The sequence below is a fragment of the Hyla sarda genome, chromosome 7, assembly GCF_029499605.1.
Source record: "Hyla sarda isolate aHylSar1 chromosome 7, aHylSar1.hap1, whole genome shotgun sequence".
Lineage (NCBI taxonomy): Eukaryota > Metazoa > Chordata > Amphibia > Anura > Hylidae > Hyla > Hyla sarda.
Genome location: NC_079195.1, coordinates 217,861,117 through 217,888,654, shown reverse-complemented (window position 1 = coordinate 217,888,654; position 27,538 = coordinate 217,861,117). Strand labels below are relative to the sequence as shown.

The window sequence follows — 27,538 nt, the reverse complement described above, 5'->3', positions numbered from 1 at the left end:
CAGTGTTGGCGCTGTCTTTGAAAGAAATCAGCTCTGTTTTTCTATTCCTGGATAATCCCTTAATGTCAATAGTAAACCAAAATAGCCAATTTACTTCCCGGCAGTTAAGTGGTTAAATTGCACGCAATCGAATAAACATTCAGATGGATAACTCCCATTTTTCCCTGCCTCAAAAACAGCACCACCCCTGTCCTCAGGTTGTGTGTGGTATTACAACTCCGCTCCATTCACTTTAATGGAACTGGGCTGCAATACCACACATGACCTGAGGACAAAAGTGGCGCTGTTTAAAAAAAAAAGGGCTATATTTTTCTAACCCTGGATAACCCATTTAAAGACACAGGCACAGTTAAAGTTACTTTACATAGAGTTGTAGTGTTTCCCAACCAGGGTGCCACTGGTTTTTGCAAGACTACAACTCTTAGCATGTCCGGACATGATGGGAGTTGTAGTTTTGCAACCCCCCCCCGTTGTAAAACTTTGTCCCAGCTAAATAGTTACAGAATCGCTTTTTAACCGTAAGTCTCGCCGTTCTTCAAATCAATATCACATGCTGGGGGTTGTAGTTCTCCAAACGTATTACTGTCCGTACTCAGTCGTGTATTTGAAATACTTCCCAGCAGTTAAGTGGTTAAATTGCGCAAAATCGAATGAAAGTAAGAGAATTTTTAGGAGGATAACCCCCATTTTCCCAGTCTCAAAAAACAGCACCACCCTTGTTTTCAGGTTGTGTGTGGTATTACAACTCCACTCCATTCACTGTAATGGAACTGGGCTGCAATACCACACACCACCTGAGGACAAAAGTGGCGCTGTTTTTGGAAGAAAATAAAAACAAAAGTGGCTAATCCTGAATAACCCATTTAAAGACACAGGCACGGATAAAGTTACTTTACATAGAGTTGTAGTGTTTGCTAACCAACGTGCCGCAAGCTTTTGCGAAACTACAACTTCCAGCATTCGGCTGTCCGGGCATGCTGGGAGTTATAGTTTTGCAACCGTCGGCTGTTTAACTCTGTCCTTGATAAATAGTTACCGAATCACTTTTTAACTGTAGCTCGCGCCGTTCTTCAAATCCATATGACATGCTGGGTGTTGTAGTTCTCCAAACATATTACTGTCCGCACTCAGTCGTGCATATGAAATCCTTCCTAGCAGTTAAGTGGTTAAATTGCACGCAATCGAATGGAAAGTAAGAGAATTTTTAGGAGGATAACCCCCATTCTTCCAGTCTCAAAAAACAGCACCACCCCTGTTTTCAGGTTGTGTGTGGTATTACAACTCCGCTCCATTCACTTTAATGGAACTGGGCTGCAATACCACGCACGACCTGAGAACAAAAGTGGCGCTGTTTTTTGGAAGAAAATAAAAACAAAAAGCAGCTAATCCTTTATAACCCATTTAAAGACACAGGCACGGATAAAGTTACTTTACATAGAGTTGTAGTGTTTCCCAACCAACGTGCCGCCGGCTTTTGCAAAACTACAACTCCCAGCATGCCCGGACAGCCGAAGGCTGTCCGGGCATGCTGGGAGTTGTAGTTTTGTAACCGCCGGTTGTTTAACTCTATCCTTGATAAATAGTTACCGAATCGCTTTTTAACTGTAGCTCGCGCCGTTTTTCAAATCCATATGACATGCTGGGTGTTATAGTTCTCCAAACGTAATACTCAGACGTGCATTTTGAAATACTTCCCAGCAGTTAAGTGGTTAAATTGCACGCAATCGAATGGAAAGTAAGAGACTATTTAGGAGGATAACCCCCATTTTGCGCACAGATCTGCTGCCTCACTTACCCTATATATTGGTGACTCATGGTGGCCCTCGGGCTGTGGATAGGTGTTATAGAGAGGTGCAGCCCCTTATACAGGATCCCCCCCTCGTACGTCTCCCAGCTCCCTTCCCTCTCTCGTACGGATGGCACCCTGGTTGCCAGGGCGAGACACATCACGATGCTTCAGCACAAGGTGGGCAGGAGATGGTACGACAACCAATGGTATCGTGAACCGGCCTCCCCCTCCCAGTCATTGTGGCTGCATCCAATGAGCGGCCATGTTCCCCCCCCCCCCCCTGGCGCTGGGCTGAGCCGCCCCGTGTCATTGATCGGTTCCCTAGGAGCTGTGTAGTCACACACAACAATTGTCTCTTTACAACCTGCAACAAGATCCGGCCGGGAGATCAGCGGCCGACACCTTACACCCTGACAAGACGCTGTGACGTAGAACTAAGGACTGAACGGGGACAGGTGACGTGGGGACCGGAGCTCGCAATCTGTTTTATGGATACAGCTACACCTGCGGGTGGAATGGAATTGTACGGAGGAACGTCTGGGGTTTATTAACGTAATTGTTATAATATGATAATAATATAATCATTATAAAATATATATATATATATATACATAATGGGGGAGATTTATCAAAACCTGTCCAGAGGAAAAGTTGCCCAGTTGCCCATAGCAACCAATCAGATCTCTTCTTTCACTTTGCAGAGGCCTTGTTAAAAGTGAAAGAAGCGAGCTGATTGGTTGCTATGGGCAACTGGGCAACTTTTCCTTTGCACAGGTTTTGATAAATCTCCCCAATATATATATATATATATATATATATATATATATATATATATATATATACAAGTGGTCCCTCAAGTTACAATATTAATCGGTTCCAAGAGAACCATTGTATGTTGGGACCATAACTCTATGGAAACCTGGTAATTGGTTCTGAAGCCACCAAAATGTCATCCAAAAATAGGAAAAAGTGAGGATTAAAGAAAAATAAATAGATAACTAACACAGATAAATCCAGTCCTTTCATATAAAAGTAAGAAATAGCTGCTGGGAGCTGTAAATCACTGTCTATGTCAGTGTTTCCCAACCAGGGTGCCTCCAGCTGTTGCAAAACTACAACTCCCAGCATGCCCGGACAGCCGTTGGCTGTCCGGGCATGCTGGGAGTTGTAGTTTTGCAACAGCTGGAGGCACCGTGGTTGGGAAACAATGGTTTATGTAGAGGACAGGAGCTTCTTCAGGGTCCTATACAGTACACACAGTGTCCCAAATGGAGCCGCCCTTACTTGGTGTCCAAAGGAGCAGCTAACCCTGGTACAGGTAAAGAGTACAGAACATGTGGTACCTCCCTGTACTGTAGGGGGCGCTACCAGACAGCCAGTCAGTGCATAGACTTCCGTAATACAGGTAAAGAGTACAGAACATGTAATACCTCCCTGTACTGTAGGGGGCACTACCAGACACCAGTCAGTGCATAGACTTCAGTAATACAGGTAAAGAGTACAGAACATGTGCTACCTCCCTGTACTGTAGGGGGCGCTACCAGACACCAGTCAGTGCATACATTTCAGTAATAGAGGTGATTTACCAGTAAAATGCCCATTCTGATTGGTCAGTTCCTCCAGTTGTGACATGTTTCACAGATCCGGACTGTCTGTAGCATTGTATGTTGAGTCTGGTTTCAAGTTACAATGGTCCAGAAAAGACCATTGTACGTTGAAACTATTGTATGTTGAGGCCATTGTAAGTTGAGGGATCACTGTATATATATAATAGAAAATAAAGTGAAGTTCTAATCATCCGAATTTTATATATAATATATATACCCCAAAAAATGGTAGCATGAAAAATACAACTGCAAAAAAAATTATGAAAAACTTTATGAAAAAAACTAACAAAAAAAACCTACCTTGCTCACTGCAGCCACAAATCATCAACATCTGTAAATGTCTTAATAAAGTGTTTACAGGACTTGCTGATAAGGTATGGTACCTTTTATAGTCTCCAGTGTCTCCCTCCGAGACAGATGAACAAGAGACTGTTTGGTACGAGCCGCCTGATTACTTGTGTCATTCCCTTGTCCCCGGCTGCTCCATATCACGGATTGGCTTTGGCAAAGACGTTTGTTGTTCGCCCTCCCAAACTCCTGAACAGAAACGGTGAGAAAACCAAGTGCGATTCCCAGACCCAGTACAGCAATGCGCTTGAATTTTATCCAAAAAAACTGAACACAAACACATATTAACTCCTTCCCACCCTGAGCAGTAAATGTACGGCATAGCAGGCGCAATTACTCCCACAAACTGCCATACATTTACAATGCTTGGATGGCTACAGGCTCAGGAGCGGAGGCTACTACAACAGCCAGGATCAGGATCCCAGTCAATCTACCCGCAGCATCTAAGTGGTTAGATAGACATCAGCATCTGGATAGCCATGGTTAGATAAAAAAAAGACGTCTACATGAGCTGGAATAGCTGGGATGATGTGAAATGAAAGCCTATGGCAGCGCCGGCCGACCTTTAGGAGTTCCCTCAGAATTGTCCTGCTGCAGCCGGTGGTGTACAGCAAAGTCGTGTTTTATGTGTGTTTGTATTATGTGGGTTTTCATCATAGGCACCAACTGTACCAACACAAGGAAGAATCTCCTATTTGCACTCTTGTCAGCGGTTCCTACAAGAGGAAGGCATTGATGCTATGGACTGGCCGCCCGTTCCCCTGAATCCGATTGAGCACATCTGGGACATCTCGCTCCATCCACCACAGACTGTCTAGGAGTTGGCGGATGCTTTAGTCCAGGTCTGGGAGGACATCCCTCAGGAGACCATCCTCCACCTCATCAGGAGCATGCCCAGGCATTGTAGGGAGGTCATACGGGCAAGTGGAGGCCACACACACTACTGAGCCTCATTGGGACTTGTTTTAAGGACATTACATAAAGTTGGATCAGCCTGTAGTGGGGTTTTCCACTGTGATTTTGAGTGTGACTCCATATCCAGACCTCCATGGGTTGATACATTTGATTTCCATTGATAATTTTTGTGTGATTTTGTTGTCAGCGCATTCAACTTTGTAAAGACGAAAGTATTTCATATGATTATGTGATGTCCCAGTACGGGATATGCTCCTATAGTCCTGTCAGGTTGAGTCCCTGTACGTCCTCAGGGCTCACCTGCAGTGTTCCCCCATAATGTGTATAAGTTATATACTACGGGTAAAGGACCTTTGATATGGTCACATGATAAGGGTTGTCACATGTTCAAGTCAGATGTTTTGTTACCCAGAGAGAACCAGGTGACCCGCAGTGACCTATGGGCTCCTTGCTCAGCCCCCTTTATAAGAGGGGGAGGTTCTACAATCTCTCTCTTGTGATTCATTCTCTGCTGAGATCAAGTCCAGTCCAGACGTCTCGGATCCAGTGTCCAGCACATCTGGAGGCCTCAAGCCTAAATTACAGCCACAAGTCAGTAAGTCAAGTCATCTCTGTCTGCTGTCACTACCTACAGTCATCTCAAGTCAGTGATTTTGGACTATTATTTACCCCTGCCTAACCTCGGAATAACAGGATTACCTTTGGGTGGTTACATAGGCAAACCACAACCTGGCATCACGAACACTAAGGGGTTAACACCATCTACCCCTGGGCAACGCCATCTGCCCCTACACCTCACATCGTACCCCCATGGCTCACCACAATTAGTTCATTCATTCAGATCTAGGATGTGTTATCTTAGTGTTCCCTTTATTTTTTTGAGCAGTATACATATATATATATATATATATATATATATATATATATATATATATATATGAGATTTATCAAAACCTGTGTAGAGAAAGAGCGGTGCAGTTGCCCATAGCAACCAATCAACTTGCTTCTTTCATGTTCAAAAAGGCCTCTGAAAAATTGAAAGAAGCATTTTGATTGGTTGCTTTGGGCAACTGCCCCTCTCTTCCTCGGCACAGATATTGATGGAGTAATTCTATTGCACACACCTATACTTGTGCAGACCCCCAGTTACAAAACTTGCAAGGGTCCACAAGGTCAGAAGTTGCAGGGGACATCTGCGACCAAACTAGAGACTTTTCCTGGGGGACTACTACCCTCAGCTTCCCTAGACAACTCGACCCATCCTCCACACTCCTTGTCCTGATAGTTTGTTACAATGTATGAGCGCAAATTTTAACATTGGTCGCATTTACACGGAAGCCCTTTTTTTTGTTGCAAAAACACCATTACTGTACATCTGATTTTATTCCCATTTGGATTATTTTGAGACCCCTATACTGCATGATAGATACCTCCAACGGCTGTCCGGGCATGCTGGGAGTTGTAGTTTTGCAACATCTGGAGGGCCGCAGTTTGGAGACCACTACTCTAGATTGCTCTTACATTGTTTATGGCAATTATGGGATCACAACAGAATCCGGTGACATGTTCCCTCTTAGGCCCCATTCGCACAGTGGAGAAATTCCGCTCGGAAATTCCGTTGCAGCAGACTCCTATTGGTTTCAATGGGATTCTGTTGCACCATGCACATGGCAGAATTTTGGAGGTGGAAACATCTGCTAAAAAAAATTCCGATTCCGATTCTGCTGAAAAAAATTGACATGTCCGCTCGCAACTGCGTTGCAATCTATGGTCCTAGCGCTGGCTTGTTGTGCCAGTGCATGCAGAATATCTGTCCGAAAATTTTCCGTCGTGCGAATGGGGCCTCATATTGCTATCAGGATCATCCAAAGCAATGAGCAACTTCAGGCCACCAGGGCCTACAATCAGGATTTTTGTCACCCTAGGCCAGTGTTTCCCAACCAGGGTGCCTCCAGCTGTTGCAAAACTACAACTCCCAGCATGTGCAAGGATTTTTGTCAACCTTGGCCAGTGTTTCCCAACCAGGGTGCCTCCAGCTGTTGCAAAACTACAACTCCCAGCATGTGCAAGGATTTTTGTCACCCTAGGCCAGTGTTTCCCAACCAGGGTGCCTCCAGTTGTTGCAAAATTACAACTCCCAGCATGTGCAAGGATGTTTGTCACCCTAGGCCAGTGTTTCCCAACCAGGGTGCCTCCAGCTGTTGCAAAACTACAACTCCCAGCATGTGCAAGGATTTTTGTCACCCTAGGCCAGTGTTTCCCAACCAGGGTGCCTCCAGCTGTTGCAAAACTACAACTCCCAGCATGTGCAAGGATTTTTGTCACCCTAGGCCAGTGTTTCCCTACCAGGGTGCCTCCAGCTGTTGCAAAACTACAACTCCCAGCATGTGCAAGGATTTTTGTCACCCTAGGCCAGTGTTTCCCAACCCGGGTGCCTCCAGCTGTTGCAAAACTACAACTCCCAGCATGTGCAAGGATTTTTGTCACCCTAGGCCAGTGTTTCCCAACCAGGGTGCCTCCAGCTGTTGCAAAACTACAACTCCTAGCATGCCCGGACAGCGAACGGCTGTCCGGGCATGCTAGGAGTTGTAGTTTTGCAACAGCTGGAGGCACCCTGGTTGGGAAACAATGCCATAGAGAATAGCACCATTTTAATAAAAATTGCATAAACAGTCATGCACAATATGTTAAAAAGCTTTCTGGATTTCAGCCAATCAGAGAGCAGCACTGCCCACATAGAACTCCCAGGAGGAGCAGTGTGTCACACATGTGATGTCATAACCACTGTCCACCAGAGAGCAGCACTGAGCAGAAATAACACGGCTCCTGCTCATTGTTCATCAGTGAGGGGCCCATGCTGGACACTGTAGGGACCCGGGAATGCAGATTCATACACAGGTTTGGTTAGTGTCGTTCCATGTACATTTCTATAATAAACATGTAAATTATCTTTCTTTTCTTTTGTTTTTCTCTCTTAGATGCAGTATTTCCAGGACGTGGAGTCTCATTTCCCAACCTACAGCAAGAAGTTGGATGAAGACATAACCCCTGGAATCACGCACATACACAGACACTTTGCCCAAATTCTAGAGGTAACCTCCTTTAGTATGCCCAGAGGAAGGGTAGTACAGTAGCCATGGATTCCCTACAGGTTTCCTCCCCTCTGGAGGTTTTTCCTGTCCTCAGGTGTTACTGTCCGCTCTTTGTGAGTGATGGAGGTTACATAAAATCCCTACACAAACACTGTAATAAATAATAAATAAAGTTTCCCCTTTTTTAAACTTTCTTCGAATTGTTCGACTCATTTATTTTATTTCCGTGTATGAAACACAGTGTTAGCAAAATGTGGCTGACAGGAGTTTTGTTTTTGTTTTTTATGTCCTGCGCGATCTGCATAGTTACTTGTAGAGATAGAGGCAGTTGATGCGGGGTGGTACAGTTGCCAAGGCAACAAGGGCCGGACTGGCCATCGGGCACACTGGGCATTTGCATGGTAGGCCAGACCGCCAGGGGGCCGTCCTGTCCACTAGCCCTAAAAACTCTGAGGCCGCAGCCTTTTTTCTGAGTTGCGGCCACAGTCGCTGCTTTAAAGGAGATCTGCAGCGGTACATAACTTATCCCCTATCGGCAGATTAGGCTGGTGACCACTGTCACTTTAAGAGGAGTAAAAGTGCAGCACGCGGGCACGTCTGCTCCAATGCTCCCTGACATCGGCTGAATGGAAGAGCGGAGCAGTAGAGGAGCTTGTTTCCTCAATGGCCTGATTTTAGAACGTAATATCTGCTGCTTGACCAAAGGTGACCGAAAGGCCCTCCCGGTGCCAGTGACTCTGAGCCGCCATGAGATGAGCCGGAAGATCATCACCAACAAGTTTGAGTCCCTGCTGCAGGAAACGGAGCAAAGCAAGAGGTATCTAGGCTGCCCCTTTCTTACTGCTCCCCCTCAACTGGTGCAACTACCCCTCCATGTGTACCTCCTGCCCTCCCCTCTATCACCAACTGCCCCATACCTTTGTGAATACCCCTCATTCCCTGTCCCTGTATCCTTAGCCCACCTTCCACATTTAACCCCTTTGTGCCCAACACCCCCCCCCCCCAATAGGCAATAGTTAATATTGCCGCCCCTTTGATTTCGCCCATTGGCCCCCCCTACCTTAATACTAGGGTGACACACTGTAACAAATCTCCTTCTCATTCTGCTGGCTGAGGAAGTGGTTCAGATGCTGGTTGTCTAACTTTCTCATGGCAGGCAGAGCGGCGCCCCCCATCAAGAGGGCGCTCCAAGCAGCCGCCTATTTTGCCTATAGGCAGAGCCGGCCTTCCACACAATGTATCTCCAGCCTTACACAGAAGCCTAAAAAAGATGGACGCCACTCAAAAACAGTTTGCGTTATGTTAGAACTGACATTTATTTTTTAAAGTTTTTTTTTCCTTTTTTTTAAATTCTATAACACGTTCTCATGAGAATATAGCGAAATCAAACATCGAGAGCGGATATATAATGCAGTGACTGATCCCGCCCAAGAATTATCAGCGATCAGGATTTGCAGATCTGGGATTTATAATCACGGCCAATGAGAGAACCGATCATAGCTCAGAGCACAAGGACCATCTTGCCGGTGGCGCCGCTGTCCTGGGTCAGGTCTTCATGGGCCTGAGATGCCTTCTCCAATGGATACTCAGGTCCGATGAGTGGTTTTAGCCATCCGCTCTCCATTCCTCCAAAGATAGCAGCTCTGGCCTCCTTCCACTCCTCCTAAAAACACCCCAAAAAATTAGATTGTTAATATGCGTAATGTACTTTGACATTGACACACAGTTTTCTTTCATTTTCTGAGGTTCTCCTTATTTGGAAAAAAAATTGGGCAACCTCTTGCCGACTGAATATGCAAAGTAGAAACTATGAGGAACTGTTTTTATTTTTGGATCTTAAATGGGTCAGGTGGAAAACATTTTTTTTTTCTTCAAATCAACTGATGCCAGAAAGTTATACAGATCTGTAAATAACTTCTATTTAGAAATCTTAATCCTTCCAGTACTTATCAGCTGCTGTATGCTCCACAGGAAGTTACATAGTTCTTTTCTGTCTGACCACAGTGCTCTCTGCTGACACCTCTGTCCATGTCAGGAAATGTCCAGAGCGGGAGAGGTTTGCTATGGGGATTTTCTCCTGCTGTGGACAGTTCCTGACATGGACGGCAGCACATAAAGGGATTTGAAGGCAATAATTGAAATAAATGGGGGGTTAAAGAGTCTCAGCACTCGAGAGCACTTCACTGCCCAAAGGCTGAAACCTTACCAGCAGATAAATCTCATTTCTAGTGCTTGAGGGGTACTTCACTGAAAAATATTTTTTTCTAAATCAACTGGTGCCAGAAAGTTAAACAGATTTGTAAATTACTTCTATTTAAAAATCTTAATCCTTCCAGTACTTATCAGCTATTATATGCTCCATAGGAAGTTCTTTTTGTTTTGAATTCCACCGTGCTCTCTGCTGACACCTCTGTCCATTTTAGGAACTGTCCAGAGTAGAAGCAAATTCCCATAGCAATCCTATCCTGCTCTGGACAATTCCTGATATGGACAGAGGTGTCAGCAGAGAGCACTGTGGTCAGACAGAAAAGAACAATATAAGCAGCTTATAAGTACTGGAAGTGTTAAGATGTTTTATTAGAAGTTATTTACAAATGTATTTAACTTTTTTTGGAGCCAGTTTATATGAACATTTTTTTACCACCAGAGTACCCCTTTAAAGGAGAACACAGGATCCAGTCCATCGTTTTGGAGAAATTGCTAAAGGAGAACATTTGCCTCATGGTCAACCTAGGACCTATCTTCCTTCTGACCATTGATGTACAGGGATAGACAACCAAACTGTACATAATCTTTATTTGTTCCCATTACTTTTTTTTCCAAAAAACACAATATATATATGAGTGCATGATATAGGAAGAGACGCAGGGACAGTATCACACGCGACATTGTAACCCAAATGTTATTACCTTGGTGGAGCTGTAGAGTGAATGTCCGATGATGCTGGTCTCCTTGGCAATGATGTCAGTGGGGTTGATGTCAACTGAACCTTGGCTGCCAAGAACCTAGAAGAAAGGAGAAAGGAACAGAAAGAACATTAAGAAATACCCTGTAGGACAACTGAATGTCATAGTTTGTGACCTTCTCGGATCTTCTGGAGTTTACGGGTCCTGTTGGCCAAACATAGTTCATGCTATGGCCAGTCAGAAGCCAATGTTTCCGGAAGGCCATACTTCATTCTCTAGTGGAGATCTAGCAGTGCTAGAAGGACTATTCTAGGACATATAAGAACCATTTTAAAGAGCCAATGGCCAAAGGAAGACAATGTCCTCCAATCTACAGGTCTAAGTCCTTGAGCTGCAAACAAGTTTTCCCAGCAGCCATTGTTCACTGCAGGCCAAGCGTCATTCTCTAGTGGGGATCCAGCAGTGCTGGAGAAGAACTAGTCGTGGACATTTAAGAAGCCATAGGAAGTGCTCTTAAAACATAACTTTTACTAGTTTAATAAAATACACCAATAGTTGTGACCCATTAAAAATGGATTAAATTTGCGCAATGTACCAATATATAGCCCAACGCATTTCCACTGCGTTTTGCAGCTTCCTCAGGGGACTGTGAGTAGCCATATTCTGGCACTACCTTTCCTTTCCAGGAATTTGGAGCAGAACACGTGTTTATTTACAGGGGCATTCTCCTGTCTACTTATTTTCGGTATCCTGTGGGGATCGGAGGTATGGCAGAATACCATCAGCTGATGCATTAACTGAGACCTATTTGCCAGCATTTCAGCCCTTTCTTTTCCATTTTTGGCAGGTGCCCACAGGAAACATATTGGTCCGGTATTCAATAGTTTGTTGCCACAGTAAATTGATAAGACTATAATACAAAACAGTATTTAATCATAAGCATGTTATGCATGTAATTATTTTCTAAGAGCAACATCTATGATCCTCCACTTATTGTTATCATAACTTGTATCTTATTGGACTTTTTGGTCTACTATATGACCATTTAAGTCACTGTGCCTCTACAGTTGTTCCCCTGAGAAAGCTGCAAAATGCCCCTGTAAATAAACATGTGTTCTGCTCCAAATACCTGGAAAGGAAAGGTAGTGCCAGAATATGGCTACTCACAGTCCCCTGAGGAAGCTGCAAAACTCAGTGGAAACGCGTTGGGCTATATATATTGGTACATTGCACAAATGTAATCCATTTTTAATGGGTCACTACTATTGGTGTATTTTATTAAACTAGTAAAAGTTATGTTTTAAGAGCACTTCCTATGGGTTTAACCCCCCCTATATCTATATCTGCTGGGAAGCGTATTTGAGTATCAGAATGACTGTAGGGTAGATATAAAACTACAGTAATCTTGTATACATTTAAGAACCATTATCATGGACCCAATGGCCAAGAGAAGACGATGTTTTCCAATTTGGATTTTTAGATTTTTTATTTAGTTTTTTCGTCTTTTTTCGTCTAGAGAGATGGGGGATGGATCAGCATTGGGTTTTATGTCTTGTTGGTACATTTTCTTTTTTGTATGGGGCCAATTGAATATGTAAAAAACTAGGATCAAGGGAGATGGGATCCACACTGTTGAGTGGTGGAAAAAAACTGGTATGAATAATGGGATAGGCACCAGATCACATGGCCAGTACGGTACTTACAACCACACGACCTCCATAGGATAGGAGTTTCAGGTCATTGCAGAGGTTACAATTGGCCAACATCTCCAGGATAACATCGACCCCTTCTCCTCCTGCGGCCTCCTAAATATTAGAAAGGACAAAATTCATCACTCCAAAATATATCACAGTATCCTGTTCTTATATGTAACGTGGAGCAAAGGTGGAAACTCAAGTATACAGGGGATTAGTATATATATATATATATATATATATATATATATATATATATATATATATATATATATGGTGATTCCATTGCAAACTCCTTGATCAAAAATTGGGATTTGGATTAATACATTCTGGACCCTTACCTGGATCCAATACAAAAAAAGATACATAGGCACTCACCGCTCGGCACTTGTCACTGCGTTCCGGGTCCGGGTCACGGGTAGCCGGATCTCAGCGTGGATGCATAATGGTAGCGCTCAGAGGCAACGCCGCGGCGTTGCCTCTGAGCGCTACCATTATGCGTCCACGCTGAGATCCAGCTACACGTGATCCAGACCCCGGAATGCAGTGACAAGTGCTGAGTGGTGAGTGCCTATGTATCTTCTTTTGTATTACTTGTTGATACTTCATCTTTAGTATATGCACCCCGCAGGAGTCACTATTTAAAGGGGTTATCCAGGAAAAAAAACTTGTTTTTTAAGAAATCAACTGGCTCCAGAAAGTTAAACAGATTTGTAAATTACTTCTATTATTTTTTTTTTTAATCCTTTCAGTACTTATGAGCTGCTGAAGTTGAGTTGTTCTTTTCTGTCTAGGTGCTCTCTGATGACACATGTCTCGGGAGTAGAAGCAAATCCCCATAGCAAACCTCTTCTACTCTGTGCAGTTCCCGAGACAAGCAGAGATGTCAGCAGAGAGCACTGTTGCCAGACAGAAAAGAACAACTCAACTTCATCAGCTGATAATTATTGGAAGGATTAAGATTTTTTTAATAGAAGTCATTTACAAATCTGTTTAACTTTCTAAAGCCAGTTAATATATATATATATATATATATATATATATATATATATATATATATATAAAATTTAAAAAAAGTTTTTTTCCTGGAATACCCCTTTAAATTGACCGCCGAGGCTGACTGTAGACTCCATACGGGTGAATATTTCGTTTAGTGTGCCCTCCTCTTTCTGTCCTTTGCACCAGACTAACCTGGATCTTCTCGATGTAATCCTTCTCCCTGTGGTTGAACACTTTGTGGGCTCCATTTTGCATAACCACATTTAATCCTTTGGGGGTGCCAGCAGTGCCAAACACCTTGAATCCATAGGCCCTGGCGAGCTGACAAGCTGCGATTCCTACCTGTAAGAGAAGGCAATGACAGGTAAGCTGAGCGCGCAGACCACCACAATGTGTGTCCGGGGTCTGAAGACATATGTCAGGTGAGCAGATTCTATCCTTTCTCATCATCCTTTGCAATAATTGAAATAAATGAAGGGTTAAAGAGTCGTAGCCTTCGAGAGCACTTCACTGCCCAAAGGCCAAAACCTTAGCAGCAGATCATCTCATTTCTAGTGCTTGGAGGATTAACATAATGGATCCGCGGGGGTCTGACCACTGGGGTCCCCACCAATCATGAGAATAGGGATCAGTTTTTCCCCTGAGAGAATGGAGCACATGCTCAGCCACCACTCTATGTACTCGCTAAGAAGGAATTTGAGTCATCTACTTATGGCAAGGTGTCAAAAATCCTATTCAGAAATTTTGTTTAAATAAAAAAAATTTTTTGCAAAAACCACAGGAGCTTACAGTTTGATTGTATGACCTATTACTGCCCTAGACCACCAGGGAGGCTGGCCATACTCTATCACTGCCCTAGACCACCAGGGAGGCTGGCCATACTCTATCACTGCCCTATACCTCCAGGGAGGCTGGTAATTACCAATCACTGCTCTAGACCACCAGGGAGGCTGGTCATAGTCTATCACTGCCCTAGACCACCAGGGAGGCTGGTCATAGTCTATCACTGCCCTAGACCACCAGGGAGGCTGGTCATAGTCTATCACTGCCCTAGACCACCAGGGAGGCTGGCAATAACCAGTCACTGCCCTAGACCACCAGGGAGGCTGGTCACACTCTATCACTGCCCTAGACCACCAGGGAGGCTGGCAATAACGAATCACTGCCCTAGACCATCAAGGAGGCTGGCCATACTCTATCACTGCCATAGACCACCAGGGAGGCTGGTCATACTCTATCACTGCCCTAGACCACCAGGGTCTAAGTCATTACTACCCTAGGCCAAAATGAAAAGCTGACAATAACTTATCACTTCCCTAGACCACCAGGAAAGGTGACAATAACTTATCACTTCCCTAAACCACCAGGAAAGGTGACAATAACCTATCACTGCCCTAGACCACCAGTGAAGCTTGTAATAACCTATCACTGCCCTAGACCACCAGGAAACATGACAATAACCCATCACTTCCTTAGACCACCAGGAATGCATTAACCTATCTCTACTACTCATTTCAACCCTGGACCCCCAGAGAAGCAGACAATAAATAATGCACTGCTCTGGATTATAAACTAAATGGACATAAACCTCGGTAACAACTCTTGACCACCAGGGATTAACTAACATTAAATTGCCATCTCGCACCCTTCAACCCCCCAACCAACATACATTTTCTATTGTGTAAAATATACCAGTTATGTTACAATTTACACTAAATACTGCTACATAACAATCTTAACTCATCAAGACTTTAGGAGAGAAAGGTCACGTTACTTACTCCCCCGCTGGCGCCATGGATGAGGATCAGCTCTCCTGGTTTGGCGTGTGCTCTATGTAACAAGAAGAGAAAGGTGTAAGATTGCGGAATAATTGTAAAATGTTTTCCTGAATTTTTACCTTGAGCGGGCAAGCTCAGCATTCAACTGCGTCAGTGTCTTCAGGATGATCATGCAGTTGGCCATGACCACTATGGCAGAGCAGAGGTCTATTGGTTTCCTGCCCTGTCACTTACTCTAACAAGACTACCTAATGGGAGGGGGGGGGGGACTCTACCTAGCTATCATATAACTATTATATGGGGCTATCTACCAACCTTTTATAGGAGGGGGTTATCAACTGTATGTGGCACCTATTTACCTACTACGTATGTACTAAATGAGTGGTCTACTTACAGTATCTACTAAATGGGGCTACAAAAAAGTATGAGGGGACAAAGAGGACCATCACCTCATATTGTGTGGCTGCCCTATGACTGTGCGGGGCACAGGGGAGAATATTGTGAGAGTATCAGTGCACAAATGGTTAAGGCGCTAACACTATTATTATGTGGGGCACATAAAGGAGACATACTAATACTGTTTGGAGGGATTCTATAACTGTGTGGGGAACCAAGGGGTCATTATTACTATTTGGGGCACTTTATATAGAGAGAGTTTGTACTGAGTTGGGGAAAAGGTAAAGAGGCCGCTAAAGCGAGTAGTCTAAGATCATGGTGGTCCGGGCTGGATGGAAAAGGAAAGGGAAAGAAAATGACTCCAATTTGAGAAGACAACCCCTGTGGTCATTGGATGTAACTGCACTGTGATTACTTATATGGTCTGCAGAGCGCCTGATTGGGTGTCTGTACTTGGGTAGGGACTGAACATGGTCAGATCCGCGGTCTAGCAAAAAAATAAAAATAAATATGTGTAATAATGTGGCCTTACACTTTCAATAGCTGTCAGCCAAATGACATTCCCTTGTTGTCTATGAAGAAAGGAGGGGTAAGCCGCTGTCAGACAGCTCATCTCTCCAAGAACAATAGGGTTGGGTAGTGGAAATCCAGCACACCCGACTCTTCGCTCCCCAACATCATCTGTCGGTGGAGGCCGCCAAAACCTTTAGACCACCTAAGTCAGACTTATTTCTAAAGTGTATGGGGACCTTTAAAATTGGGAATTAACCAAAAATTCATACTTCAGCCACACTTATACAGCTTACTTCTGAAACAGTGCCCTGTAGGCAGTGAAGTATGGGATAGCCAGAGCAGCTCCTTGCTTAAAGTTCAGATGGTCGGGGAGATGGTAAACCATATCCTCGCAGGCGACTGTGTATTCCGCATATCCTCCGGTGATCGTAGATCTGGTGAACACGCGATCTCCTTTCTGTACAACGTATGGGGAAAAAAAGGAATAATACATATATCAACACGGAATCACCATAAACGCTAATGGTAGGCCACTCCGTGAGGGTCATGCTTAAAGGGGTACTCCAGTAAATCAACTGGTGCCAGAAAGTTAAATGGGCACTGTCATGAAATAAAAAAATTGATATGTTGTAGTACTTAAGTACTACAACATATCTCTAATATAGTTTAATTAAAAAAAGTGATTTTAAACCAGTTTAAAATCACTTTTAAATTCGGCCACTAGGGGTCGCCCTCCTAGTGGCCGAATGCATTCGGCAGTGACATCACTACAGAATTTCGTCTCATTTGAGCCTGGCAAATGAGTCGAAATTCCAGTCACTGCGGTGCTCGCTCCCGCCTGTCAATCAAACAGGCGAGAGCGAGCACAGTGAAATCCAGGGCTGCGCATTGGCTCCCTGGACTCTCACACTGGCCGTCTCCCTGCTGCATATTCTCCCTGCAGCAGGGAGGCACATGGCGCTTACCTCTCCTTACAGCCGTGGCTCCTATGGGGATACGCCGCCTCCTCACTGCTGTGTGCTGTCATTACCGGGAGCGCGTTATAAAGAGAGGGGGGCGCCATTTACAGGAGGGCCCATCACACTCTGAGCAACAAGTGTATGTCCGGCTTCCTGTCATGCTCCTACACTCTGGTAACTCTCTCTATGGTTCTGGAGGACTTTCAATCCTCCAGAAACATAGAGACAGTTTCCAGAGTGTACGGGCATGACAGGAAGCCGGGCACACGCTTGTTGCTTGCTACGGACCCCCGCTCATGGTCCGGCACAGGTGAGGGGGAGGGGGGCGATATTGGTCGGGGGCTGGGTGTCTTCCAACACAGGGTGCCTCCAGTTGTTTCCCCACTACAACTCCCAGCATGCCCTGACAGCAAATAGATGTCAGGGCATGCTGGGAGTTGTAGTGGTGAAACAGCTGGAGGCACCCTGTCAGGAGAACTATGGGCGGAACTCGGCCCCCAGCAGGCATCAGTGACGTGGTGCCTGCTGGGGAAGTCTGCCTGGTAGTGAGCACACTACCAGGCAGACAAAATGCCATTTTTAAGATAATAAAAAAATAAAATAAAGGCAGGGAGGGGGTTAGGGATAGATGGGCAATAGGCAGGGACAGAAAAAAAAAAAAAGAGGATGGTGGGAGCTACCCTTTAAACAGGTTTGTAAATTACTTCTATTAAAAATCTTAATCCTTCCTGTACTTATTAGCTGCTGGATACTGCAGCGGAAATTATTTTCCGTTTGAAACACAGAGCTGTCTGCTGACATCATGAGCACAGTGCTCTCTGCTGACATCTCTGTCCATTTTAGGAACTGTCCAGAGAAAAAGGAAATCCCCATAGCAAACATATGCTGCTCCAGACAGTTCCTAAAATGGACAGAGGTGTCAGCAGAGAGCACTGTGCTCTTGTTGTCAGCAGACAGCTCTGTCTTTCAAAAAGAAAATAATTTCCGCTGTAGTATTCAGCAGCTAATAAGTACTGAAAGGATTAAGATTTTTTAATAGAAGTAATTTACAAATCTGTTTAACTTTCTGGCACCAGTTGGTTTTAAAAAAAAAAGTTTTTCACCGGAGTACCCCTTTAAAATCTTTAGGTCCTAATCTCCTACTCCCTATCACCCTTCCTAATTTCGTAAAGGGGTACTCCACTGGAAAATATATTTTTTTAAATCAACTGGTGCCAGAAAGTTAAACAGATTTGTAAATTACTTCTATTAAAAAAAAACCTTAATCCTTCCAGTACTTATCAGCTGCCATATGATCCACAGGAAGTTCTAAATTTCCTTTATGCTTGACCACAGTGCTCTCTGCTGACACCTCTGTCCATTTTAGGAACTGTCAAGAGTAGGATAGGTTTTCTATGGGGATTTGCTCCTACTCTGGACAGTTCCTAAAATGGACAGAGGCGTCAGCAGAGAGCACTGTGGTCAGGCATAAAGGAAATTTACAAAGAGAAGAACTTCCAACCAGTGTGCCTCCAGCTGTTGCAAAACAACAACTCCCAGCATGCCCGGACAGCCAACGGCTGTCCGGGCATGCTGGGAGTTATAGTTTTGCAACAGCTGGAGGCACACTGGTTGGGAAACACTGTTCTAAAGGTCAAATAAAATGTTTAGACAGATTTAAAAAAAAAAAATCCTAAGTAATAAAAATTACTTTATGCTTTTGCACATTTTAATACTAAAAAAAAATATCTAAAAATTCTAAATACGCATAAAATAAATTACCTCTACTAACAAATGAACATGTTACATATATCAAGCAGTTAAAAAAAAAATAGAAAACCTATCTGACTAAAAAGCTGTGTCAGAAGTCTAGTTCTCAATTCGGATAAAGAGGAATAAAAAAAAAAATATATATATATATTATCAAAAAGTCATGTGTACCCAAAAACTGTCCTAATAAATCTACAACATATCCCGCAAAAAAGAAACCTGCACGAAACTGAATAAAGTAATACCTAAAAAAAAGTTACAGGTCTTGATATGTGGAGACACAAAAAAAAGAAATAAAAAATGGCCGCCCCCCATGATAATGCATAACAAAATAAAATTAAAAAAATGACAAAAATCTGAAAATAGAAACAGATTTAAAACTTTAAAAAAATATAAAATAAAATAAAAATCTGTCTCTAATCTAGGTGACAAAAAATCTAGGTGACACATTTATTTTAAAGGGGTACTCCGGTGGAATTATTATATATTTTTTTTAAATAAACTGTTGCCGGAAAGTTAAACAGATTTGTAAATTACTTCTATTGAAAAATCTTAATCCTTCCAGTAGTTTTTAGCAGCTGTATGCTACAGAGGAAATTCTTTTCTTTTTTAATTTATTTTTTGTCTTGTCCACAGTGCTCTCTGCTGACACCTCTGTCCATGTCAGGAACTGTCCAGAGCAGGAGAAAATCCCCATAGCAAACCTATGCTGCTCTGGACAGTTCCTGAGACGGACAGAGGTGTCAGCAGAGAGCACTGTGGACAAGACAAAAAAGAAATCCAAAAAGAAAATAATTTCCTCTGTAGCATACAGCTGCTAATAAGTACTGGAAGGACAAATATTTTTTTAAAAGGAGTAATTTACAAATCTGTTTAACTTTCTGGCTCCAGTTGATTCAAACAAAAAAAAAAAAATGGTTTCCACCGGAGTACCCCTTTAAGGTCTTTTAACACATATGAACAATTGTTATCCTTAGTTAATAAGTAATGATTCTTGCATGTTTGAAATTCGAAAAAAAGATAAAGGATAAAATTTTTTTTTATCATTGTTCAAAAATGGATTGTGCCCTGATGGAAATGTCCGTCATCTACTGGAAACGGTTTCTCAAATCATCGATCATTCAATGAAATGAGAGAAAGTATATAGCACAAGGCACAGCGCCACCTAGTGGCCAAATAATCACGTAAATCAGCAAACAAAAATTACCTTAAATCCGGTCACGTTTCTGCCAACAGCTTCCACCACCCCTGATGTGTCGGAGCCGGGTGTGTAGGGTAGGCTTGGTCTCCATGCAAAGAGTCCAGATCGGATGTAAGACTCAAAAGGGTTAATCCCGCAGGCGTGCACTCGGATTAAAACCTTTAAAAAAAAAAAAAGGAAAATGCAATGACTGATCTCATATATAAGGGAACAGTAGATGTATCTTCTGCTGGTGATGGTCTATTTACGTAGAAAAGGTCTAAGCTGCAGTACCAGACACAGCCCAAGAGTGGCGCTGTTTCTACAGGAAAGTAGACCCTTTTTCCTAATCCCATGTAACTTCAGTCATATTTAAAATCTTTATATCACGCATTGAAATTGTACACTAAAAAAATGTCCGCCATGCTGTAAACTGCAGCTTCACTTTAGGCCAGAGGTCCGTACCTGGTTCTCTCCTGGTGAAGGCACGGGGACATCGGTCATCAATTTCAGAACGTCTGGTTTCCCAAATTCGTTGACCCGGATTGCTCGCATGAACCTATCAACGGAAGCCATGGCAGTCTATCTGAAACATAAAAGAAACATAAAAAATATATATATTTTTTTATTTATTTTAAGCATATACGGTATATTTATATTTATTTTTTATTTATTTAAACATTTTTAACTTGAGGAGAGAAGCCTAATGGAAAAAATATCTGGGAAAAAATGCTGTGTTAAAAAAAAATATAATAATAATAATAACATAAATTTTAATTTTTCTTTTACTTGACTAGAGAACCTAATTGAAAAAATGCTGTGTTAAAAAAAATATAATAATAATAATAATAATAATAACATAAATTTACATTTTTTTTACTTGACTAGAGAACCTAATTGAAAAAATGCTATGTTGAAAAAAAAAATAAAAATAATAATAATAATAATAATACCGTAATAGCACATAAATTTAAGAAAGGAAAAAAATAACTACTGCCTCCGGAAGGGCAAGAAAAGTTCCAAAAGTTTTTCTAGAAATGTTTTAATGTTTTTTTGTTTGTTTGTTTTTTTTCTTGTCCAGAAAAGGCTGTGGCACAATGTTCCAAAAAATTATCTAGAGTGGAAATGTATTTTATATTTTTAAAAATTTTTAATAAAATTCCCAGAAAAACTCATCATAAGTATTTTTCTCTTTCCTTTTGGATCCACTTCTTGCTTTGTATCAAAATGGGGAAATAAATGTTTTATCATTTATAAATACGATTATTGGTGTCATTGTGATTTCAGCCGAACCCAGACCTGATAAACCGCACATAACCCAGCGCTGACACAATAGATGGGGATTACGTGCTGTAAAGCCCCCGAATCATCCTCTTGTGTCCTGTAGAATACACAGCGCTCCGCACAATCCACCATATACTGCTGACTGCGCAATGTGCCGGCCAAATGATCTCATAGGATAAAAGAAAATAATGTGTCGCTTTGTCAGCGAATCTTCAATGTTCTGATCCATTCTGATTGAAAAATTCTGCAATGTACCAATATACTTTGTGGTGGGAGTCCATGCCGATGGCAAGTCCTAGGAAATCTACGGCAGTCAACATCTCACATGACTTTCCTAGCTCCTTATAGTGACCACAGATACATCTTTATACAGAGGTCACCAAGGGGTTTTAGGCTGGAGCAAAACCTTTTGATGGTGCTCTAGAACAGTTGTCTCCAACTCAGTCCTGAAGGACCACCAACACAGGAAAATATTCAAATCCTGGACTTTTGGTGGGCATCGAGGACTGGGTTGGGGACCTCTGCTCTACACTACATGCTGCACAGCCAAGAACCTTCTTTTATGGCCAAATCCTGGACTATTGGTATGCCTTGAGGACTGGGTTGGGGACCTCTGCTCTATCACGTGAGGTAGGTTATCCCACTCACAGCTCATTCTCACACTCGTCCCTCGGCCTTCCTTGCTTTAGGGTGAGTGTAGGGAGAATAATCTGTCCCTTGAGCATCTTTCCCTCCTTTCCCATATACGGCTGTGTGTAGACTGATTGCATCGTGAATTATTTATCTAGGCTTTATTGCATCATGGACGTTTTACTAGTACCATATATATATATATATATATATATATATATATATGTAATTAAAAGTTATGTTAAGTGTTTTTTCTTTTTTTGGTGATTAATTTTTTCTTGAGATATCACTATATGTTTGACCAGATGACGTTCTACACTACAATATTGCTTATAGCCTTGTTATATCCAGCAGACAATGTACGTTACCAGTACCACACAGCATCTTTCTGGGTCAAAAACCAATGGAGCACTTAATTAACATACGAAAGTCCTTAAGAGGGGTACTTTGCTGCTCAGTGTTTGGAACAAACTGTTCCGAACGCTGGAGCCAGCGTCGGAATCTCAGTGCTCTCTGCTGACACCTCTGTCTGTGTCAGGAACTGTCCAGAGCAGCATAGATTTGCTATGGGGACTTTCTCATGCTCTGGACAGTTCCTGATACGGGCATCAGGTGTCAGCAGAGAGCACTGTGGACAAGACGAAAAAGAAATTCAAAAAGAAAAGAATTTCCTCTGTAGCATACAGCTGCTTAAAAGTGCTGGAAGGGTAAAGATTATTTAATGGAAGTAATTTACAAATCTGTTTAACTTTTTGGCAACAGTTGATTTAAAAAAAATGTTTTCTACCGGAGTACCCCTTTAAGTCAGTCTGGGCGGTGAATGAAGTCTTTCCATGTAATGGGTTATAAATCCAGGTGTTTTGATTCCTTATGTCAATGACTAGAATCAAAGGGTCAAGTTCTCGGAAAAAAAGTGTAGGAACTCAGGACTACTACTAATGGAAAATGTGTTGTGGAAAAAGTGCAGGAGCTCAGTTCCCATCCGTTCCTGTAGGACTTGAGCCCTGACTAGATTGTCATTAGCTTGAACTATTCCCAGATCGAGACTACCAAAAAAGAAACAGTCTGTGTGCCCAATTCACAACAGGGCTACTAATTCACTGACACATGTATATACCTCCAACAGGTGTATATAGTCCTGTGTTTAAGGTGCCCTAAAGGCATCTACACAGGTAAGACTATGCAGAAATTATAATACTTGAAGGAAAATTTTAGGGAACTTAAACTTACAGGAACATTGACACAAGAGCTCAAGCAAACACCTCGAATTAAGAGCCAGAACATGGATAGATTTGGGACTTAGGGCTTATGTTTCTCTTTGAAGAGAGCACCAGAGTGGCAATTGGGACGTACAGCTTATGTTTCTCCTTGAGGAGAGCACCAGAGTGGCAATTGGGATGTACATCTTATGTTTCTCCTTGAGGAGAGCACCAGAGTGGCAATTGGGACATACAGCTTATGTTTCTCCTTGAGGAGAGCACCAGAGTGGCAATTGGGATGTACATCTTATGTTTCTCCTTGAGGAGAGCACCAGAGTGGCAATTGGGATGTACAGCTTATGTTTCTACTTGAGAAGAGCACCAGAGTGGCAATTGGGCTGTACAGCTTATGTTTCTCCTTGAGGAGAGCACCAGAGTGGCAATTGGGCCGTACAGCGTATGTTTCTCCTTGAGGAGAGCACCAGAGTGGCAATTGGGACGTACATGTTATGTTTCTCCTTGAGGAGAGCACCAGAGCGGCAAATGGAGCCAAGGTAGCAAATGTGGCCAAGGTGCCCTGGAGGCATCTACACAGTGAAGACTCTGCAGAAGCTTCAATTCAAGATGAATCTAGATCATGCCCCCAACAAAACCTAAATGTTGGAAGTTGATTTTTGGAAAATTTTAGGCACCTCAAACTTACAGGAACATTGTCACAAGGACTCAAGCAAACAGCTAAAATTACATGGATACACTTGTGACTTAGGGCTTACTTTTCTCCTTGAGGAGAGCACCAAAGTTGTACATGGAGTCTTTACGGCCACGTAATGCTCCACTGGGAAAAACAAATATGCAAATTAGCTCTCCTAAAGGAAGAAAGCTTGTGGTGCCAGCTATCGAAACTAGACTGGGGTTATTGGCCTACTCCACATATACCTACCACAGAAGATCACTGAAATTGTATGATATGACCTCTATAGAGTCCAAACTTCGGACCTCCAGATGTCGCAAAATGACAACTCCCAGCATGCTCGGACAGCCCGGGCATGCTGGGAGTTGTCGTTTTGCAACCCTTGGGGTTCCACAGTTTGAATACCTTCTTCTCTTTTATCAGTCATCGTGTTAACCTGTCTGATAAGGGTTCCCAGCTTAGCCAATAAAGGTATAAAAAAACAAAACAAATAAAGGACATACATAAAATCTGCAGAAACAGTCACTAAAGCTAAAAGATTTTTAAAAATGTAAGTAAAAACAGAAAAGTCCAATACCTAGCGGTTCCTCGGTCTGCTTTCAGGGCACAGGCAGAAAATGCACACAGATCCAACTGGATTGGGTCCTCAACTTGTGTCCTTTGATGAGGTTCAGACCATCTTTTATACACACTCCAACAATGGGCTCGGGTTGGGAGGACCGCCCCCTTCTCATGAGGTCGACCCAGGGGAGGGCACTTTATCCTTTGGGCAAAATGCCACCCAGTCCTCTCAGACAGCGATGATTAAATATGATGTAATTTCCCCCCACCCGAATAGGAAACCTGGTACCACAATTCTGATTCCTCTACAGACTATGTTACTTTTCGACAATTAGATAGACACTAAACATGACTCCAAAAAGGAATCCACATTAAGGGGCCGAAGGTATTAGAATGACTCAAAGCTTGAAACATACCATGGTTTTAGTAAAGAAGACCTATTCCCCCCCAGACTATTCCATCTTGGACTGTTCGGACGTCGATGAAGAAGAGGATTAATGCCCCTCTGCTTCCCCTACCTCCCCATACCTTTGCCCAGTAGTTTGACCCTGTGATCTGCCTTACCCCCTACCCCCATTGATCGATCCCACAACCCTCCCCGATCACAAACTGTAATATGTTGTTGTTTTTCGACTTTATTTCTTCGATATCGAGTGATGGAACGGAATGTTAGCGTAGCATGTGGTACGGTGTATAGCTTAGGGAATCTGTGCTGTATATTGTACTGTCATGCTTTGTGTGATTGTAATTTATTGTATGACTTGTAATGACGACTGAATGACGAATAAAGCTCTTTCAATACTTTTTCCACCCCAGGCTTGTAGGATGTAGGTCCATGTGAATGCTAACACCTACGTACTTTGATTTTTGAATTTGTTTCTTCGCTATCAAGTGATGGAGCGGAGTGAGCATAGCATGTGGTACGGTGTATAGCTTAGGGAACCTGTGCTGTATATTGTACTGTCATGCATTGTGCGATTGTAATTTATTGTACGACTTGTGATGACGACTGAATGACGAATAAAGCTCTTTCAATATGTACATTCCTTGTTGTCCTACAAAAGACACGTCGGGGAGATGTCTTCACTGATACAGATAGGATATGGATGTTTGCTAATAGGATAACCTATTTAACACCAAGTGTCCAGAGTAAGATTATCCACACAAATAACTTACAAACATATGGGTTTTTCAGGAAAAAAACTTTTTTTTCTTTTTCTTTATAAATCAACTGGTTCCAGAAAGTTAAACAGATTTGTAAATTACTTCAATTAAAAAAAATCTTAATCCTTTCAGTACGTATGAGCTGCTGAAGTTGAGTTGTTCTTTTCTGTCTAAGTGCTCTCTGATGACACGTGTCTCGGGAACTGTCCAGAGTAGAAGAAAATCCCCATAGCAAACCTCTTCTACTCTGTGCAGTTCCCTAGACAAGCAGAGGTGTCAGCAGAGAGCACTGTTGACAGACAGAAAAGAATAACTCAAGTTCAGCAGCTGATAATTATTGGAAGGATTAAGATTTTTTTAATAGAAGTAATTTACAATTCTGTTTAACTTTCTGGAGCCAGTTGATATATATATATATATATATATATATATATATATATATATATATATATATATAATAAAGGTTTTTCCTGAAATACCTCTTTAAAATAAATAAAATAACATCTCTACACCTACAATTCTGGCCATTTATTCCCTAAGGGCCCATTCAAACTACTTCATTCTCAAGTAAAATTCTTCCCCGGAATTCTGTTTGCGGCAGTCTCCCATTGTTTTCAATAGGATTCTGTTGCGCCATTTACTGTATAAAAATCTATAAAATATATATGTTGTGACACAATCTGCCCTTAGCAAAGTCATTGCTGCTTAGAGACTAGAACAGTGTTTCCCAACCAGGGTGCCTCCAGCTGTTGCAAAACTACAACTCCCAGCATGCCCGGACAGCCTTTGGCTGTCCGGGCATGCTGGGAGTTGTAGTTTTGCAACAGCTGGAGGCACCCTGGTTGGAAAACACTGATGTATCTGATTGATAGGGGATGCTCGGAGTTGTAGTTTTGTAACAGCTGGAGGCACCCTGGGTGGGAAACCCTGGTCTAGTACAGTTGGTTTTTAGTTGATGAAGTAGTGGCCGGATCCCTCTACTCTTCCATGTGCACTAACAGCTCGGCGTTACATTGATTTGATCACTGAAACAGCAGTACGGCCAGTTCTTTAGGGTGTCTTAGGATCCATTTTTTAACAAAACAACACCAGCCTGCATTTTGCTTGTGCTACTGTAAGCAGCCAGCGTGGTCTAAACGTGCAACCACGGCCTGTAGTGTCTCTGGACTTGTCTCTTGTCCAGGACATCTGGGATGTCATTGGTCAGCAAAGGGAGCTGCCAGCAGTGGATCTCAATGATTTGCTGCCCAAGTACATTCAGCGTGGCAGAACATTCCTCATACAACTATTAATAACCTCACTGATAGTGATTTTTGATCAATACATTAATACTTATTTGCCATTGCTAATGCTGCAGAAAAACATTATTTTCCTTATGAGACATATCAGCTTGCTATTTGCTTGTAACTAAGATGAAGACCTTGGGATGAGGCCAGAAGAAGCAAGATAATGAAAAGGTTGGAAGCAAGAGTCAAAACATATGAAGAAATAAAGACTGTGCAGAAGGACAGATACATCCAGAATTTTCTGGTAGAGTAGGGAGATGGCAACATAGGTGACCTATGGCTGAGAAAGAAATGAATGCTTAATATGCTAATATATACAGACGCAATACTCAAATAACCAATCAAAATATAACATGATGATTTTGACGTGATAACTAACCTCCCCTTTTTGTCAAATGTAAAAACCAATGTACTTCCGTATAATAAACAGAACTCCTTGGGACAGCTCCTTAGCCAGTATGCTGACAAGGAGATATATATACCAACAGTATATATATATATATACGCTCAGCAGTATACAGAGGCAGTCGCGCACATTTTAAGGCCTAACCAGCAGCCAACCTTGACAATAGTATGCCAAGGTGTATGAGTGCCTCTACTTCATGCCTATGTTATGCCTATACTCAATACTTAACAAATCTAGATGTTTTTAATACATTGTTTCCATATTTTGATCCTGTGAGTTCCATAATTTTGGTTCTTCGTGTCGCAATTTCAATGTTTAAGAGTGTATATCCGCAGTACATATACAGTATGTGGTCACAAGGTGTTATTCGGTCATTGTACTGTACAGTATGG

The 27,538-nt window shown here is 42.5% G+C and overlaps 2 protein-coding genes across 10 annotated transcripts in view; both read right to left on the bottom strand.

The window, feature by feature from the left end:
• Positions 1–4,997, bottom strand: part of ERICH3 (glutamate rich 3) — a 103,463-nt gene extending 98,466 nt beyond the window's left edge. For 8 of the 9 annotated variants that reach the window (XM_056532710.1, XM_056532711.1, XM_056532709.1 and 5 more), the window contains exon 1: positions 1,796–1,952. In XM_056532710.1, the coding sequence (XP_056388685.1) occupies positions 1,796–1,947 (152 nt within the window). In that variant the 5' untranslated portion in view covers positions 1,948–1,952. Of the gene's footprint in view, positions 1–1,795; positions 1,953–4,959 lie in introns of those variants that run through there. The other variant, XM_056532708.1, reaches the window with a different exon arrangement.
• A 4,051-nt stretch (positions 4,998–9,048) lies between these two features.
• On the bottom strand, positions 9,049–17,148 carry LOC130282239 (zeta-crystallin-like). The gene is made up of 7 exons (XM_056530258.1): positions 17,003–17,148; positions 16,331–16,494; positions 15,129–15,180; positions 13,543–13,692; positions 12,361–12,462; positions 10,661–10,756; positions 9,049–9,414 (listed from the first exon to the last, which is right to left on the bottom strand). The coding sequence occupies exons 2-7, from the start codon at positions 16,420–16,422 to the stop codon at positions 9,253–9,255; spliced, it is 654 nt and encodes a 217-aa protein (XP_056386233.1). The 5' UTR covers positions 16,423–16,494; positions 17,003–17,148; the 3' UTR covers positions 9,049–9,252.
• Between the last annotated feature and the right edge of the window lie 10,390 nt (positions 17,149–27,538).